The sequence below is a fragment of the Microcaecilia unicolor genome, chromosome 2, assembly GCF_901765095.1.
Source record: "Microcaecilia unicolor chromosome 2, aMicUni1.1, whole genome shotgun sequence".
In the NCBI taxonomy this organism is placed as follows: Eukaryota; Metazoa; Chordata; class Amphibia; order Gymnophiona; family Siphonopidae; genus Microcaecilia; species Microcaecilia unicolor.
Window position 1 is genome coordinate 127,320,395 of NC_044032.1, and position 19,242 is coordinate 127,339,636.

Consider the following 19,242-nt stretch of genomic DNA (forward strand, 5'->3'; position numbering starts at 1 on the left):
AGAAACTGGTTGAGGAGAACGGGACAGAAAGTAGTGGTACATGTAGCTCACTCTGAGGAAAGGGATGCTACCAGTGGTGTGCTTCAAAGTTCGGTTTTTGGGCTGCTTCTTTTTAACAATTTTGTAAATGATATTGATGAACGACTGTCTGGTAAGGTTTGCCTCTTTGTAGATGACACCAAAATCTGCAAAAGGATAAACACCCCTGATGGTGTGGATGTACCAAAACTTGAAGAATGGTCCAGAATTTGGCAGCTAAGAATTAATGCTAAAACATGCAGGGTCATGCATTTGGGCTGCAAAAATCCATGGGGATAGTACAGCTTAGAGGGTGAAGAACTTTTGAGCATGAAAGAAGAGCTGGACTTAGGTGTGATCATATGTAATGATCTTAAGCTGCTAGATGTGGTATATTTAGATTTTAGCAAAGTCTTTGACACAGTTCTGCAAAGACAACTAAAAAGCTAAATGTTTACCAAAAGCAAAAACTGTCTGTCTAACTTGCGAAATTCAACTTCCAGATATCTAATGAGGACTCTATGCACATTGAGAAGCTTCAAGGAAGAATACTGGACCTCCTCACCCTGTCTGCGAAATGGCAGCTGCTTCACAGATTGGGTGAGATGAAATGCTGATACCACATTTGGAAGAAAAGAAAGGAACCATGCAAAAGGAGACCCCTGCCCCTGAAAAGCAGAGAAAGGGATCCTGACAAGAGAGAGCCTGAAGCTCTGAAATCCTACATGCCAACACAACAGCCAACATGAACACTGTCTTTCGTGTAGGATCTTTCAAGGAGGCCTTCCAGAGTGGCTCAAAAGGAGGCTTCTGAAAAGCCCAAAGAACTAAATTAAGGTTCCACTCTAGACATGGTGTACAAAAGGGAGGCCGCAAGCAGCCCGCTCCCTGCAAGAATCGAACAATATCCGGGTAAGCCACAACAGATGTCTTCTATACTCGAACCCTGAAACAGGCCAAAGCTGCAACCTGAATTTTCAGAGAACCTAACACAAATCCTTTCTGAACACCTGACTAGAGACATGCTAGTTCTTTCCAATGGATGAAGAACGTGGGCACTTTGGCATTCCTTTTCATTGCCATCAAGTCGAGAAATGAATAACCCCCATCGGTCCACTATCAGCCGGAAACCCTGGTTGGATAGTTTCCATTCTCATGGATCCAAGGAGTGTCTGCTGAGAAAGTCAGCCTCCACATTCTAGGACCCAGCAATGTGAGTTGCCCACAAAGAAAGAAGACTTTCTCCATCTAACTCATGAGAGGGGCCGCCTCCACTGCTATCGGATGGCTGTGAGTCCCACCTTGTCTGTTAATATAAGCCACTGCCATCGCTTTTGTCAGAGAAAACTCAGACCAGAACCTTGCAAGAAAGGGAGCAAAGTCACGTAAGGCATTCTGCACTGCCCTGAGCTCCAAGCGATTTATCAACCACCGAGAATCCTGTTCAATTCAGGTACCCTGTGCCAGATGGAACTTGTAATGAGCTCCCCAACCCGACTTGCTGGCACCGGTTGTCACTACCTCCCATTGTGTTATCGGAAATGGAGTTCTGATGGCCAAATTCCTGGGTGACAACCACCACTGTAGAGGCCGACCGAATTTCAGTTAAAGTACTGAAACTGGGCCAAAATCCTTTTCCTGCCTGGTTTCGGCTTCGGTCAAGACTATGGCTATAATTTCGTTTTTGGTCAAAGCTGATAAATGTGGTGGAAAGTCAGCCAATGTAAAAGCACAGTGGCTTTTACTTTCAGTTTTTATTATCTGAGGTCCATGTATGCAACACTTTTTTTGCTTGGAGGTAAAATATGATCTTTCATTATTTAAATTATAATATACTCTGGCTTGGATACTAATTTGATGATTCTAAAGAATTTCCAGACTCTGTTGGGTATGATAAAGATGCAGCATTTTAATCAAACTTGTGGTGTGCAGAAGTTAGATTATATAAGAAAGGAACCTGCAATGTGTTTTCAAACACAAGAACTGGTCAAACATAGTGTTAGTATGGAAATGATATTACAATGAAATGAAGTTTATATATTAGAAAATAGTTTGAGAAATGTATTGCCCTGATTGTAATTTTTCAGAGCATATAGTCCTCGCATTCAGTAAAATCAATGTGCTTTTTTATTCCAGATTGTGCATCAGGCTTCTATAATGTCTGCAGTGCAGACCAGCGTTTGGACTCCTTTATCCTATTTTAGTAAGAACCTATATCATGCTTGTCCTTTAACTAAATACAAAACAGCAAACATCTTGGTGCTACATTCTCTTGTTATGTGTGCACAGTTTGGGTAAGCATAAAAAGCTGGTAATCATGAATTTATTTACACGTACTCACAAAGGTCCTGTCTCAGAAAATAATTAACTACATTTGCATTGACTTGGGAACTTAAATGAGACAAACCTGTTGAGAAGTCTTTGTTAAAATGGTTCTCCCAATTGTCAGCCTGTTCTTGCAGTTCCTGGGAATGGAAAGTAATAATATCCTGTGGGTTTAGAAGAGGGCTGCCAGCTGCAAGCTCTAACAATCCCCAGTGGGCCTCATTGGTTACACATCCAAACTTTAATTTTCGGTTTCGGCTTTGGCCGAAACTAGGCGATAATTTTCAGCTGCAATTTTGGTCAGCTTCTACACCACTGCATACTCCATCTGGCAACCGGCATCTAAGGAAGATGAAGGTCGTACTTCTGTGACACCGGAGAGCAGTGGCTGAGAAGAGACTCCTGTAATGGCAGCATATAAGCCCTTGCCCATGGTATCACTTCCATCGCCACCATCATTGACCCCAGAGGCTGGATGTAGTCTCAGACCCTGTGCCTGCCTTGACCGAGGAAAAGATGAATCTGCTGAACCAGCTCTGATTGCCTGTGTTCCATGAGGAAGAACCTCTTCCTTGCTGTGTTCAACCGAATGCCCAGACACTCCAGCATCTGCAACAGAGTTAGTCTGCTCTTCTCAAAATTGATCACCCAACTCAATAATGATCTGAAATGCGAATCAAGATGGTGTCAGTAGCGGTTGCAGGTTTCCAGAGCTCCTGAGACTCAACAGCGACCCTGACAGAGAAATTCTATCCCCGACTTTTAGATGGGGAAAAGAAAGGGAAAGACGCAGGCACCTACCTCCAAGGCACCAGCGCCATCCTTAGTCTCTCATCAGACGACGCTGGAATCTTTTGGAATCGGGACCCATGGCAGGCAGGATCTTGCTTCGACGGGATCGCCCCATTCGGGTGCAGAGCGCAGCGTTGAGGGCGCGACACTGAGTCCTCCTTCTCTCACCGCTCCTCCACAACTCGGAACCATAGCTGAACCGGTGGAACCACAACAGCTAGAAATGCTGTCTGTGGAAGGAGGACCCTCGTGTACTTCAACTCCAGGGAAGGAGTCAACATCTCAGGGACAAACGCTGGTCGGGGTCCCTATTTCCCATGGAGTCGCTCCGGGGGAAGGCGGAGGAATGAAAAGACCTACCCAGGTGACTATGAATACGCTATGGGAGGCAATCCAGCAGGTAAATAACACCTTACTTCAAATAAACTCTTCTATAAAAGGCGAAATTGTAGAACTGAAACAATCTACTCAGAACTTATCTACAAAAGTCCAGGAACAAAATGAAAAGATTCTAAAGATGGAAACTGAGATTAAACAGTTGCAGGATTTAACTGTGACTTTGGTCAAAGATAAAGACATTCAGGAAAGAAGGATGGAGTATCTGGAGAATAATGGAAGGAGGAATAATTTGCGGCTATTGAATTTTCCCAAATCCCCTTTAATTCCATCAATAGATATGCTTAGAAAATACTTCAGTGAGATACTGGGGATCCCTGCAGAGAGTTATCCCCCTGTAACAAGGGCCCAGTATATCTCTGGAGTAGTGAGACCTACAAAAGAACAGCCTCAGGCTACTTCAAATCTAAACTTGACTGAATTTCTTGAAAATTCTTTGGATGTGATTACAAAGAGAACAACTTTAATAGTGACATTTGCTCTTGAATTTGACAGAAATAATATTCTCAGACTGTATTTTCATCATTTAAATGACTGTTTCTTGGGACAAAAAATTCTGATTTTCCCCGGCATTGCAAGGAGCACACAAAAGAGGAGAAAGGAATTCCTACTGTATAAGTCTAGAATAATTAATATAGGGGCTACTTTTTTGTTGAAGTTCCCTTGTAAATGCCATGTAACTCTTGACACAGTTAATTACATATTTTTTTACTCCCTCGAAACTATTAGAATTTCTTGTATTGAAGGAAGGTGTTAAACCTCCTGAAGATTTGCCTCACTAATTGAGAACGCTGTTACGTTGGCTGTAAAATCCTGTTTTGCTCAACCGCTATGAATTTAGGTTACAACTATTTAGTTGTTTTCATACTTTCTTTACTTTTCCTAGTATCTTGATTCATTAATTGTGGACAAATTTAAAATAGTTTTCCTTTTTATTTTTTCAGGAATGGCTGTAAGCAGTTATTTGTTTGTGTTGAATTTTCTGATATTGCCATATATATCTATAGATGTAAATGAAAAATTAATAAATAAAGAATTTAAAAAAAAATTGATCACCCAACTCAATGACTGCAAAAGATGAACAATTTTGTCTGTCGCCATCATGCTGTCTGAATAGGATGATGCATGAATGAGCCAGTCATCGAGATATGATGATTCTCTGGCACAGAAGGAAAGCTGCCACCACAACCACCATTACCCTGGTAAACATTCTTGAGGCTGTGGCGAGAGCAAAGGGCAAAGCCCACAACTGGAAGCGATGGCCCAGCACCGCAAAATATAGAAACCTCTGATGCGGCGGCCATATGGGTATAATCAAGTACGCCTCCTTGAGATCAAGGGCAGTGAGAAATTCTCCTGCTTGAACCAAGGCTATGACTGCTCTTAAAGAGTATCCATGTGAAAGCAGTATAGTCTGAGGCAGAAGCTTAAACCTTTGAGATCTAAGACCAGACAAAAGGTGCCGTCCTTCTTTGGGACAATAAGGAAGATGGATTATCTGCCTAGTCCTCGTTTGGCCTCAGGAACTGGAACAATGACCTGGAGCACCAGCAAGTTATCTACGGTGGCCTGAACCTCAACTGCCTAGGTTTCATTTCAACAAGAAGAATGGAAGACGACATGAGACAATGGGTGGCAGAACTTCAACTTAGAATCTTTTGTAATATCCAGAATCCACTGGTCTGACGTAATTTTGGCCTATTCTTCCCAAAAATCCTGAAGATATCCTCCCACCAGAGGAAGAGAAGAGTGGATCAGTTTCACATCATTGCAAAGTTCGGGAGGCACTGGGTGCTCTAGCTGACTGAAAGGAGAACTTCCTCTCTGCACAAAAGGAAGATTGGTGTGCCTGAAAGTGGGACTTCTGGCCATATTGCTGACAACCAGACCAGTACATCTGCTGTATCAAAATCGAGATCGAGAACCCCCTGAAGACGGATGACCCGAGGCTTCTGGCTAATCCTTTAATAAACACTGTGGATTAGTTTCCCCCAGTTTCTGCACCAAGCTACTGAGATCTTCTTCAAATAGCTACTTGCCCTGAAAAGGCAGTTTAACTAGACATGACTTTGACGCCGCATCCACTGCCCAATGCCACTACCACAGTTGTCGACATGCTGCGACAGCCGAGGACATACTGCAGGCCATAACATGTCATAAATAGCATCTGCCAAATAGGCCAAAATCGCTTACAGCTGGGCGTTATGGTGCCCATCTTCTGTTGCTTACTGCTGATGCCACTTCAGGCATGCTCTTGCCACAAATAAGCTGCACACTGTTGCTTGAAGGCTCAAAGGGGCTACTTCAAAGGCTTGTTTCAGCGAGCCTTCTAGCTTCCTATCCTGTAGGTCTTTTATAGCAACTCCCACTTACACCAGCAAGGTAGTCTTCTTAGTCACTGCCCTAACAAGGGAGTCCACTTTCTTCTCTGGACCGAAAGGGTAGAGGCGAGTCACAGCTCTTCCCACTCTCAGCTCCACATCCAGTGATATCCACTGTGCTATAATCAGTTCCTGAATGTCTGGATGCATAGGGAAGGTCTCAAAAGTCCATCTAAGCTCCCTCATGATTGACAAAGATGGAACTCCTGATGCCGAAGCAGAAGGCTCCTCAACGGAAAGCACCGCCAGTGCCTCAGAAATAAGAGTACTGAGCACCCTCTCCGATAATATGAGAGGTGGTGACAACGGACACCAGCAAGTCAGGATGAGGAGCTCATTACAAGTTCCATCTAGAACAGAGCACCTGGATGGAACAGGAGTCTCTGTGGTCGATAAATCGCTTGAAGCTCAGAGTAATAATGCAGAATGCCTTACGTGACTTTGCTCCCTTTCTGGCAGGATCCCAAGTCAGTACTTTCAGATCTTCCCCCTCCTCAAAAGGGAACTCTCCCTCCTCTAACAGCTCCGTCAATGATGGTTCCTCTGAACAGACCAAGGATACATCAGATAAGGAGAGAGAAACAGAAAAAGTGGAGGAGTGGCCTAGTGGTTAGAGCACCAGTCTTGCAATCCAGAGGTGGCCAGTTGCTCCTTGTGATCTTGGGCAAGTCACTTAATCCTCCATTGCCTCAGGTACAAACTTAGATTGTGAGCCCTCCTGGGACAGAGAAATATCCAGTGTACCTGAATGTAACTCACCTTGAACTACTACTGAAAAAGGTGTGAGCAAATCTAAAAATAAATAAAAATAGCCTCATTTGCCCACTCCTGGAGGTCTAAACGTGATTTCTCAGGTGCCAGAGGGGCAGTGAGGTGAGAAACAAGCATCTGAAGCAACTCTCACTGTCCCTGCTTCAGTAAATAGGCCTTGTGTAAGAGCAATATAAACTCCAGTGAAAACAAAGATCCTGGTGCAGCCGATTGCTCTGTTGGGCCCTGAGGCTGTAAAAGGGAAATGGGACTTGATATACCGCCTTTCTGTGGTATTTTGCAACTACATTCAAAGCCGTTTACATATATACAGTACTTATTTTGTACCTGGGGCAATGGAGGGTTCAGTGGCTTGCCCACAGTCACAAGGAGCTGCAGTGGGAATCAAACCCAGTTCCCCAGGATCAAAGTCCGCTGCACTAACCACTAGGCTACTCCTCCACTCTGTGCTCCGTGCGTGATCAGACAAAGGGTGTTCCTCACTGCCAGTCGGCCCGACAAAATGGCACCCATTCTTGTGCTCTCCTGCATCAAACTGCACACCGACCGTGCCAGAGAACCAAAAGTCCCCAGAATATTCAGATGCTGCACCAAATCCAAAGACATGTTGCCGCCAACCATTTCCTCCGTGTCCCGCAGGATTCCTAGCTTGCATGCACTGCAACACCCGAATGCCAGGTCTCATAGCAAGAACACTGCTTAACTGCTTCCACAGGAGTTGCCATTCAAGCCAACTGTCACAAGTGCAGCACAATGCAGTCCCCAAGCACTGAGTCAGGATACCTCCCCTGCAACGAGAACTTGCAGCCTTCTAAGCAGTTCCGAGTCAAATTTTTGTCACACTTACCACTGCCGGCTGCTCCCCACAAGCTCACTATCTGCACAAGTCTTATCCCAGATGAGAAAGGATCAGGACTTATAATCTGCCCCACACTCTCCTGTATACCTCTTTCTTTCGCCTTTCTTTTTTTTTTTCCTAAGGTTGTTGTGCTGCAAAAGGAGATCTCCACAGGAAACAGGGGAGAGGTAAAAGGAGAGAATAAATAAATTCGTGGAGAACCACAGACAGGGGTCTGAAGACCTCCAGATACGACTATGAAGACTCACGCCACCTGCAAACCTCAATTGAGGACTAGTTGACCAACTGGATCAGGAGCAAATCACTCAGAACCAGAGGCTGAAAAGTGTGTCCATCCACCTGCTGGAGACAGAAAATACTGAGGAGCTGGACTAGATGCCAAGAGAGAAATGTCTCAGCTCAGTTTTCAGTTCTCTATGTCGACCTGCAGGTTGATGGACACAACTATCCCACAGGTTCTGGAATAGTGGGAAACTACATAATGGAAGTGATTTTTAAATAAAAATACTGTCTTACAATATTAGGACAAGTTGAAAAGTGCTCACTTACAGAGCAACACAATGGCACACTTCCCACTCTTCCATGCATAGACTCAGGCAGGTCTATGTGGCGGAGCCAATGGGGAAAGACATGGTAAAGCAGGTCTCGATAGATTATCGGACACTGGGTGGGTGACTGGGAGAAGTATCTGGGAACTGTCTGTGACTGATGGTCTGTGTGAATTCAGACCACCAATGAGTGGTGTCCCTATACCTATGAATGCAGGTATATGGGATATACGCAAATTGTTGCTGGTGAGTTATGTGGGGTGGAGTAGAGGAGTTCTGTGTGTGTGTGAGGGTGCTGTGTGAGAATGTCTTATGGGTGTGTAGTCTGCACTGGGAGTTTGTGGGTTTTCATTTGTTTGGATGTTGGATGGGTTATATGGTGGGGGTGAGATGTGTTTCTGTGAATGCAGAAGAAACCATGCTTGGGGGGGAGGAGGGGGCAGGGGTGTTGTTTTGTCTTGGTTCCATAAATATAAGAAAATAACTCATTTTATATTTGTTGTACAGTTGCCTCATACATGCTTTTTACTTTTGGAAATCCTTGTAATGGTGCAGTTATGCCTTTGATATGTTTCATGTTGCTTGTGAATAAAAAGGATTTGCAAAAAAAAAAAAAGAAACCATGTTAGCTTTTTATTTCTCAGGACATTTTTACTCCTCCTCCCCTTCTCATATTCATTCCCCTTTTCTCTCCCTCTCCCACACACTCCACTATTTCCTCTCCTCCTTGCATTCCAAAGGTGGTTAAATAGACAAAGAAGAAATACAGGAAAACACCTTGTTGATAATGGATGCCATGAAAGAAAGAAATGAGAGAAAGATCTAGGTGTTGCTGCATAAAAGATAAGAAAAAAGAAATGATACTCGATCTCAATATAAGGGTTTTCATATACTACAAACAATTATTTAAAATTTTATTCATATTAAATGATCTTACCAGGTCTTTCCTTGCCAGTGCCCTTAGATTCTGCAAACTTTTGTATCAAACTTTCTGCTGTGGTGTTTGCCATGTTATTTATAAATTCTTCATGCACCTTTCAAAATAAAAGATGTACATGATAAGAAAAAGATAAAAAGGATTATACTAAAGTGTTCCTCTGTTGACACATCATTACATATCATGTCATAGCAATGGAGGCGATTTTAGAAGTTTCCAGACAGAATTTCAAAAGAGGTGCTGCTTACATTATATATATATATAGATATAGATATATAGATATATATAGATATAGGTTTGTGTGTGGGTGTATGCGCGCATGTGCGTGTGTGTGTATATGTATCTGGAAAGAAGACAGCATGGTTTAGGCATATCTTACAATTAGAGGTGCATGTTCTATTCTGAAGTGGAAATGCATATTTCAAAAAATGTGTCATGATACTGATCCAACACATGCATAAAGCATTGCTGTTCAACAGTAAAATATATATTCAGTAGATAGCAGGATTGACTAGGCACACAAGTGGGTTAATATCTGACGATGCTAGGATGGACCAATTCTCCCAGAGCTGAGAATGTAGCATAAGTTCTAAGCATGCACGGGGCCCTTACCCCATGCAGGAGTCACTCAGCCCCCAGAATTTAGTTACATAGCTCAAAAAGGAATATGCAGCTCTCAGACATGTAAGAGGGATTGTATGCCTGATCAAAGCTGCTTATGGAAAACATCTGTTACAGATAAGCTTCAATGCTTTTCCTGTTGACAAGCAGGACTGAATCAGGCACACAAGTAGGTAGCTCTCAAGCTCAGGGTTACCCAATCATCCATTATCCAAAAGCAACAATCAGAAAGAAGAATGTGAGGGTTGCTGATTTTACGAAGGCAAGTTGGCCAGAACAACTCAGTAGAATGTGTCGCCAACAATCATGGACTAGTCCAAGCAATAGAGGGTTTGGATGGTATCTTCTACCTTATCATCAAACAGGCTGTCCCTCGACAGGGACCGTCCGCCAACCTCTCCTTAACCGCTGGTTCTATATCAGAGACACGCAGCCATAAAAGTCTGCGCATCCCCACACCCATGGCAGAGAGTCTGGAAGTTATATCAAAAGACTTGCACACATCCCTGACCAGATATTTTCTACACTCCAGCTGCTTATTAGCAAACTGGTGAAGCTTTGCAGCCCGCTCCTGTGGGAGAGAATCCACAAGACTTAGAAGTGTATTTTCAAAGAACTTAGACTTACAACAAAGTTCCATAGGTTACTATGCAACTTTGTAAGTCTAAGTGCTTTGAAAATGAGACCTGTAGTGTACTGTGGACCAAAGACTGCAAGTAAAGGCTCTTGTAGAGCTGGTGGGATTGGATGTAGGCAATTAGCATCGAGCCCTGAAAAGCTTTCCAAATGAATCCAGTGTCTCAGTGTCTCTACCTGGAGGCATCAAGGCTCATTTAAGGATAGATTTGACCACCAGAGAGTGGTGAGGCACTGGGCCTTTTCAAATCTGGGAGCCTTCTGGATACGATACTGTATATCCACATTCTTAGGTGCAACCTGCACCAAGAGGGGAGAGGGGAGGTTCCCAGTTTGTCAGTGCATCCATAAGGATAGGGTGCAATGGTACAGTGACAGATTCCTTAGGAGGAAACTCGTAGTCAAGGACAGTTAACATTTCTGCCCTAGGCTTGTCCTCCATCTCTAACTTAAAGGGATGGCAGAAGCCATCTGCCTAACAAATCAGTGAAAGAGAAACCCTCATGTGAAGATTTACATCTCTCTTGAGATGGGGAGGGCTCAGAGGGTATCCTATAAGACTCCTCCGAGAAGTAATGTGGATCCTCCTCTGAATTCCATGAACGTTCCCACAGACTCTTCACCGTACTCAGACCGGGCTGAATGATTTTAACCTAATAAAATAAGCGTTGCCATACTGGGACAGACCAAAGGTCCATCAAGCCTAGCATCCTGTTTCCAACAGTGGCCAATCCAGGTTACAAGTACCTAGAAAGTTTCCAAAACAGAACAATACATTTTATGCTGCTTATCCAAGAAATAAGCAGTAGATTTTCTCCAAGTCCATCTTAATAATGGCTTATGGACTTTTCTATTAGGAAGTTACCCAAACCTTTTTTAAACCCAGCTAACCTAACTGTTTTTACCACATTCTCTGGCAACAAATTCCAGAGTTTAATTATGTTGCGTGAAGAAATATTTTCTCCAATTTGTTTTAAATTTACTACTTTGTAGTTTCATTGCGTGCCTCCAAGTCCTAGTATTTTTGGAAAGAGTAAACAAGCGATTCACGTCTATCTGTTCCACTCCACTCATTATTTTATAGACCTCTATCATATATCCCCTCAGCCATCTTTTCTCCAAGTAGAAGATGTCAGCTATCGTTGTCTAGGGTTGGTCCCGGGGTCCCCTTCACAGAGGCAGTGGGTTCCCAAAGAATACGCAATCCACACAGATTTGGATATATAAAGTATATTCTATTTGCATATATGTATTGGCTCACAGCACTTAGTACAGGAAAAGGGTACAAGCTGTCTTGGGGTGTGTATTTAGAGGGAGGGAGAAAGAAAGGATAGGGTGTTTGTTCATAGGAAGAAAGAAACCTTGGACTAGGGCTTGTCTGAGAAGGGGGGGGAGCAGAGCCAGGTGCTCTGGTGGCTAAAGATGGAGGTATGCAGAGAAAGAAGAAACAAAGACAGCCCAGCAGAGTCCCGTGCCCTCTGCTGCAGGGAGAAAGAAAGAGGGAGACCTAGTGCCCTGGACACAGAGAAGTACCCGGGGACAGAGAGAGGGGGAGCAGTAGACCCCGAGCTCTGTGCTCTGCTGCACCGAGAAAGACAGAGCTAGAGAGAGCCCTAGTGAGCTCTGCTTTATACCTAATAAGAACTGAGAGGGAACAGGAGCAGAGAGAGATCAAAGACTTCTCTTTCCCAGTTATTTCCTTTACAGAACTCCAGATACTTTCTGAAGTCAGGAAAGGTGACAACTTTGACAGGTTGTCCTGGAGCCACACTGTCTAGCTTTGGTTGCTCTGAAGCCCTGCTCCCCCATGAAACAAAAGGTATGTTAATCAAGAGTAATTGAGAAACCAAAGGGCTATCAGGCCTCTCTGAGCACCATTTGGCCCATTTCATCCTCAATGGTTCCTGCAGGAGAGGGGGGAGAGTTTATCAGAGGTCAGAAGGTGGTTTAATATTGTCAAACTGATTTCATATTAATATAAGTATGTCCAGCAATAATTTTGACCTCCTGCAATCCTGACATCTCCACACCTCTTTTTTCTTTCTTTCTTTCTTTTTTTTTTTTTTTTTTTTTTTTTGGGAGGCAAGATGGAAGCAAACCTGGGTACCTGATCTGTCACTGTAGTGACAGACTATTCCTGTTCTCATACCTCCAGTTATATTTGTTCCTGCTCATTCATATCTCCACAGCAGTGAGATGTTTAAATCCCAATATGAGTCCAAACCTCGAAGATCCCTAGCTTCTTTATTTAGTTTGACATTTATATCCCACATTTTCCCCATTTAGATTGTTTCAATGTGGCTTACCAACAAAACAGAATTGTTACATTTGATGAAATGATCTGTTTCTGTGGTAGAGTTGAGAGTGTTGCATGTTCATGAGAAATGGTGGTTGAGTAAGTCTCGTTTTTAATGGCGGTATTTGAGTTGGCAGCTAGTGGCCTGTTCAAGGAAGGGAAGATTGAGTTCAGAATAGTGGAGAGAATCAAGTTAATAAGGTACTTTCTGGTTGACATGTTCAGCTTGGTGATCCCAAGTCTTCATAGAAGAACGTTTTAAAGGCGGCGGCATTGAGCTGTTTGTGGAATAGCAAGTAGTTGTTTATATTTCTTAGGGCCTTCAGCAGTGCGTTCCAGTTCTGTATGCAGTAGGTATGTGAGGTTTACTCAACGAGTAAACTGATACATAATGCAGTGCCTTGCAATTGGGGAAGTGGAGTGTGAGATAGTGTCTTGATTCCTTACTGATGTTGCGGATTCGTAAAGTTATTAGGTCTGCCATGTAACTGGGGGCAAGACCGAATATAATTCTGTGAGATAGTGTGCAGAGCTTGAATGTTATTTTTGCCTTGACAGGGAGCCAATATAAAGCTTGGAGTAGTGGGGATGGGTGTGTTGAAGCGAGACTTTCCATGCGACGGTGTTTCATGCCGTCTGTAATCTTCTCAGGGTCTGATCTTTGCATTCAGCGTAGATTGCATTGCAGTAATCTAAGTGTGCAAAGATTAAGAGTTTGCACTAGCATTCTGAAGATGTTTCTTGGCTCCCAATCAGATACCGTATACAGTTCAAGCTTCTCCTTCTAACCTACAAATGCACTCAATCTGCAGCCCCTCCTTACCTCTCTACCCTCATCTCCCCTTACGTTCCCACCCGAAACCTCCGCTCACAGGACAAATCCCTCCTATCTGTACCCTTCTCCACCACCGCCAACTCCAGGCTCCGCCCTTTCTGTCTCGCCTCACCCTATGCTTGGAATAAACTTCCTGAGCACATACGCCTAGCCCCCTCCCTGCCCATCTTCAAATCCTTACTTAAAGCCCACCTCTTCACTGTAGCTTTCAGCACATAACCACCTACCTCTATTCTGGAAACCTATACTGCCCCATTTGATTTACTGCATAATTGTCCTTTAGATTGTCCTTTAGATTGTAAGCTCCTTTGAGCAGGGACAGTCCTTCCTTGTTACAAATATTGTTTAAAAATTGTACAGCGCTGCATGACCCTAGTAGCGCTTTATAAATGTTAAGTAGTAGTAGTAGTAGTAGTAGTAAGTATCCTCTAATACATCTTAGTTTCCACATTGTTCAGAACATTGTTGTTACTACATTCGTTGTCTGTTGTTCTAGTGATAGGTTTCAGTCTAGTGTGATCTAGGACTTTCAAGCTTTCTAATATTGGGTGGGTGACCCCATTTAAAGCGGTGCTGGAGAAGGTGTCCTTACAACAGGTGAATGTGATGATTAAGAATTGTATTTTATCTTTGTTTAATTTTAATTTGAATGTAGTTGCCCAGAATTCTAGATTATTCATTCCTTGGTTTATTTTGGTTGCAATGTATGTCATGCCTTTTAACACATCATCTGTGTGGATGAATGGATTGAAGTCATTTTTTATTTATTTATTTATGCATGCATGCATTCTTATATCCCGCTATTATCCCAAAACAAGTTTTGGTTCAAAGTGGCTTGCAAGTGCGTTTGGCAAGTTGGATCATAGTTATGTTGAAGAGTATAGGTGAGACTGGTGATCCTTGCGGGACTCTGACTCTGCCGTCCATGGGGGGGTGGGGGAGAGAGTGTGGAGTGTGTTTCCCATCTTGACTTGGTAGGATCTTGATGTCAAGAATCCCTTAAACCATTTTAGTACTACTCCACAGATACCGATTTTATCCATTAGTCTTATCAGAATTTTGTGATCAACCATATCAAAGGCACTTGACATGTCGAATTGTAATAGCAAAATTTTCTTGCCTTTGTTGATCTCCCTTTTAAAATTGGCTAATAGCGTTATTAGTATTGTTTCTATGCTACATTGTGGCTGAAATCCTGATTGTGAGTTATGGAGTATGGAGAAGCTGTTGAGGCAGTCCATAGGATGTTTAGCTACTAGGCCTTCCATGACCTTGGTCATGAGAGGTGTGGATGCCACTGGTCTGTAGTTTGAGATTTCACTTTTACTCTTTTGAGTATTCTTTGGGATTGGAGTGAGAACTATTCTGCTCTTTTCTGATGGAAATAAGCCATTGGTTAGCATGTATGATCTGTGAGATTGAATTTGGTCTCTGAAATGTGCAGGGGCTTCGTTAATCAGATAGTTATGACAGTCATCGAGCAAACATAATGCTGTTCAGAATTTTTTTACAGCCTGATTAATGTCAAATGTGGGAGGGGTGAATGATGTCCAAACTGTTCAGGACTAATCCTTTGTGCTGCACTTCTATTTCCTCTATGTATGTGTCCAGGTTTCTATTGTCTTGCATTAGCCCTTTTCATAGGTCTACTATCTTATTCTCGAAGAACTTTGGAATATTATGCGCAGATGGAGTCAGTTCATTCTGTGATGTCATGGATTTCTGTCAACTAGGTTGTTTACTATTCTGTATAGGTTCTTTGTGTTTCTATAGTGTGTTCCTAGTTGTTCTCTGTAGTGGTTCCATTTTGCATGTCTTATACTCGCCTTGTAGATTTTTATTGCTTTTTTCCACTCCAGCTTTGTCTCATCTGTTTTGTGTTTGAGCCATCTCCGTTCTCATTTTCTGCAGAGGTTTTTCAGCTTCTTTAAATCTTCGTTGAACCAAGTAGGTGTTTTGGTTCTGCGTTTCGTCTTCTTTATTCCAGGGCGATTTAGTCTACTATGGATTTGCATTGTTCGTCCCAGGTTGTGAGGAATTCTGTGGTTTCAGTTGCTAGGTTTCTAGTATTAGATAGGATTTTTTATGTTTAAATCATTTTTATTAGTCAACAGAACTGACATTTCAAGCTAAACATTTCACCAGTCAGCATATCACGTATGTACATAACATTATAACTTGAAGATCTTTTGTTTTTTCAAACTTTTATACCCCAGCTCCCCATCCCCCGACTTGACCTTTTCCATCTTACTCTTTCTGGATGAGATTCCCAATCTTGAGTCAAAGTCGTTTCCTTATCCCACCCTTCCCTTCCCATTAAACCCCTTCTTTAACTAGTCAAAATACATTCACTCCACCAGTACTGGTCAAACAACTATCTGTTCATAAGGCGGCTTCGAGCAGCTGGTGTCAAGGTATCCATGAATAGGCTCCAACAGTTTATCCACTTCTCGCCTCTTTCCGAGGACAATTGTTTTATGCCCATCCTCTCAATCCGAATTAAATGGATCATCCGCAATCTCCACCCCTGCAAAGTGGGGTATCTATTTGTAATCCACTCAGCCAGGATGTATTGTTTTGCTGTTATAATAGATTTTTCCACAAAGGCCTTCATACCCTTTGGGCCCTGTTGCGGAATTGACCAACGGCCCAGCAACAGCCTGGCATCGCTTTGCCAACATACCCTCCATAAAGTTGATACTTGGGCCATAAGTGTCCTCCAAAAGGTTCTGATACCCTTGCATGACCATAACATATGACCCAATGTTGCTCCTTCTGCTTTGCATTTCGGGCATTCGCCCCAGGGGGACACTCCCATGTGGAATGCCCTCCTCGGTGCTATATATATCCTCAAAGCTATTTTGTATTGTATATCCCATTGGGTAGCATAAACCGAACGTCGTCGAATAGATATTATATGTTCTCTAAGTTGATCTGGCGTTAGTGTAATTAACAAGTCTCTCTCCCAGCTTTCCGCCAGTCGCTTGTAATCCATTTCAGATACCGTATCCTTTATATGACGGTGGTGGTAGGCTAGGGGTACTTTCACTTGTGCCTCCAGAGAAAAGGCTGACGATAATTCTTCTTGAACATCTTCCGTTAAGTCTGTCCAGGGTAAAGATTGGAGGTAATGCCTCAACTGCATATAATGGAAATTATCTGCTTTAGACATTGCATATTGCGTTTCCAGTTCTTGAAACGTTTTAGGGTTTCCATCCGCAGTCAGTACATGCAACAAGTATATAATCCCTTTTTGTTTCCAATGACTAAAGGCTGAATAAAGGCACCCTGGCTAAAAGTCTGGGTTGTTGGCCACCGACAAAAACGGTGTTACTTTAGCGGAGAAACGATGTAGACGACATATCCATCTCCAAGCTGCTTTTGCAGAACTCATGATCCCTGTTAGTTTCAAAATTTTTGGAATCTCCGCTCCTCCTGTATGCAAGCAGTTACTGAAGTGCGCTTGTGGCAGAAGTTGCAGCTCCAAATCTGTATTTGAGTAATAAGATGTCCGACAGAACCAGTCCCGTATGTGGCGCATACTACTTGCCACGGTAATGCTCTTTACACTAATTAGTCCCATCCCGCCATACTCAGTTGGTGTGTACATAACTTGCAAAGATATGCGTGCTTTTTTTCCACTCCACAAGAAGCGTCTCAGCATTTTATTCAGTTTACATTCATCACTGAATTTCAATGACAGTGGCAATAGTTGAAAAATATATAACCATTTTGGTACTACAAACATATTATACATTGCTATCTTTCCCCAAAGATTCAGTGGAAGGGACTCCCACCCCTGTAATTTCTGCCTTGTGTCTTTTAGTAACTGACGAATGTTAATTGTATATAACTGATCTAATACCGCCGGGATCGACACACCCAAATATTTCAACACCCCCTCCGCTGCTGGGATTGGCAGCCCCAAGATTTCTTTTGTCGTCAGGTCAGATGTGAGTATTAGGGCTTGGGACTTATTCAAATTTAAGGTGAATCCCGCCACTCTCCCGTATAATTCTAACAGCTCTAACAGTGGCTTGAGGGAACTTCGGACATCTGAAACCATTATCAGCAAGTCATCTGCATATGCCACTGTTTTAAGGTGATGTCCTGCCACTTCTACTCCCTTCACCGCCTCTGCCTGATTTATGTGGTGCAGCAGAGGTTCTAAGGAGAGTATAAACAGGAGGGGAGACAAGGGGCACCCCTGACGTGTACCTCGTTCTATGTTAAAGTCTGTACTGTTGACCCCATTAGCTACTATGGCTGCCTTGGGCTGGTTATACAGTGTTTTTACAGCTTTCTGAAACCAATCCCCGAGTCCCATGTGTTGTAGAGTTTGAAAGAGGAAATCCCAGCTTACTCTGTCAAATGCTTTGTCCGCATCTAGACTCAGCAACACCGCCGGGTCTCCTCTTTCTTGACAACTGGCCATGGCCAGGAGCGCTTTCCTGACATTCCAAGAGGAGGACCGATTCCTGACAAACCCTACTTGATCTGGCCCAATCAGTCTAGGCAGAACTAAAGCTAATCGTTCTGCCAGGATTTTTGCTATTAATTTTGTATCTACGTTTAGTAGTGATATCGGCCTATAGGACTCGGCCTTCTCTTTTGGTTTATTGGGCTTCGGGATAAGTGTGATAGTGGAGGTGTTAGCATATCGCGGGAGGACTCCTTTTTCTATGGCTTCATCATAGTATTCCAACAATGCACCTTAAGCTTTCAATGGTAGCAGCTTGAAGTACTCTTCCGAGTACCCGTCAGGCCCTGGCGCTGAATACAGTTTTAATTTGTTCACGGCTGCCTGCAATTCTTTCATTGTCAATGGGTCATTCAGTGCCTGCCTCTCAGCCTCTGTTAATTTTGGAAGCCTGGCCTGTGTCAAATACTGCTCTATGTCTTGTGGGCTCCCTAAATGTTTCCTGGTGTACAACTGAGCAAAGTGTTTGGCCAATATTTGAGTGATTTCTGCAGGTTGATTTGTTATTTTTCCGTGGTCGTCCCTCAACGTGTCTATTGCCCGTGAACCCCCTCCAGCTTTTATTATTCTGGCCATTAACCGTCCCGGTCTATTCCCGTACCGCTCCAACTTATATTTCCTATACCACTGAGAATGTGTTTCTCTTTCGTGTAATAACGTGTTGAGGGTCACCTGTGTAGCTTTTAGAGTTTCGAGTGTCTGTGCCGATGGATGCTTGGCGTGGGCCCTCCTAGCTATTTGCAATTGTGTTTCTAGTCCCAGGACACTGGCCGCAGCTTTCTTTTTCATGTTTCCCACATATGCAATAATATCTCCTCGCAAAACTGCTTTGGAGGCAGACCAGTACAAAGAGGCCTGGTCTTCGTGTTGGGCGTTATGTGTTGCGTATTCCTCCCATTTATCAGAAAGATACTTCTGGAAGTGTTGGTCCTTATATAAATAGGCTGGGAACCGCCATCTCCTTTCTCCAATCCCCTCTATGTTCGTTTCCAGGTCTAACCACAGTGGGGTGTGGTCCGAAATTTCCTCTGGGCCTATCGTTACCTTAGTTACTCTATGAAACATGTTTCGCGCTATCAGGGCATAGTCCAATCTGGCCTGAGTCCCATGGGCTCTAGACCGGTGTGTAAAATCTCTCTCTGATGGGTGTAGTGCCCTCCAGGTGTCCACCAAATCCAAGACCTGCACTAAACTCGGCAAGATGTCCCCTCTATTACCTCGGTAGTGTTGTGAAGTAGGGCTAGTGCAGTCCATGGTTGGGTCCATGATTAAATTTAAATCTCCTACCAACAAGAGGGGCAGACCACTATGTTTATGGATTAGTTGCTGTATTTTTTGATAAAACTC

The 19,242-nt window shown here is 43.3% G+C and overlaps 1 protein-coding gene across 3 annotated transcripts in view; it reads right to left on the reverse strand.

Annotated features, from left to right (window-relative positions):
- The window catches only part of FCHO2 (FCH and mu domain containing endocytic adaptor 2), a 458,555-nt gene that overhangs the window by 345,062 nt on the left and 94,251 nt on the right, over positions 1 to 19,242 (reverse strand). For all 3 annotated transcript variants that reach the window (XM_030193298.1, XM_030193297.1, XM_030193296.1), the window contains exon 8: positions 9,028 to 9,124. In XM_030193298.1, coding sequence (XP_030049158.1) covers positions 9,028 to 9,124 — 97 coding nt within the window. The remainder of the gene's footprint in view (positions 1 to 9,027; positions 9,125 to 19,242) is intronic.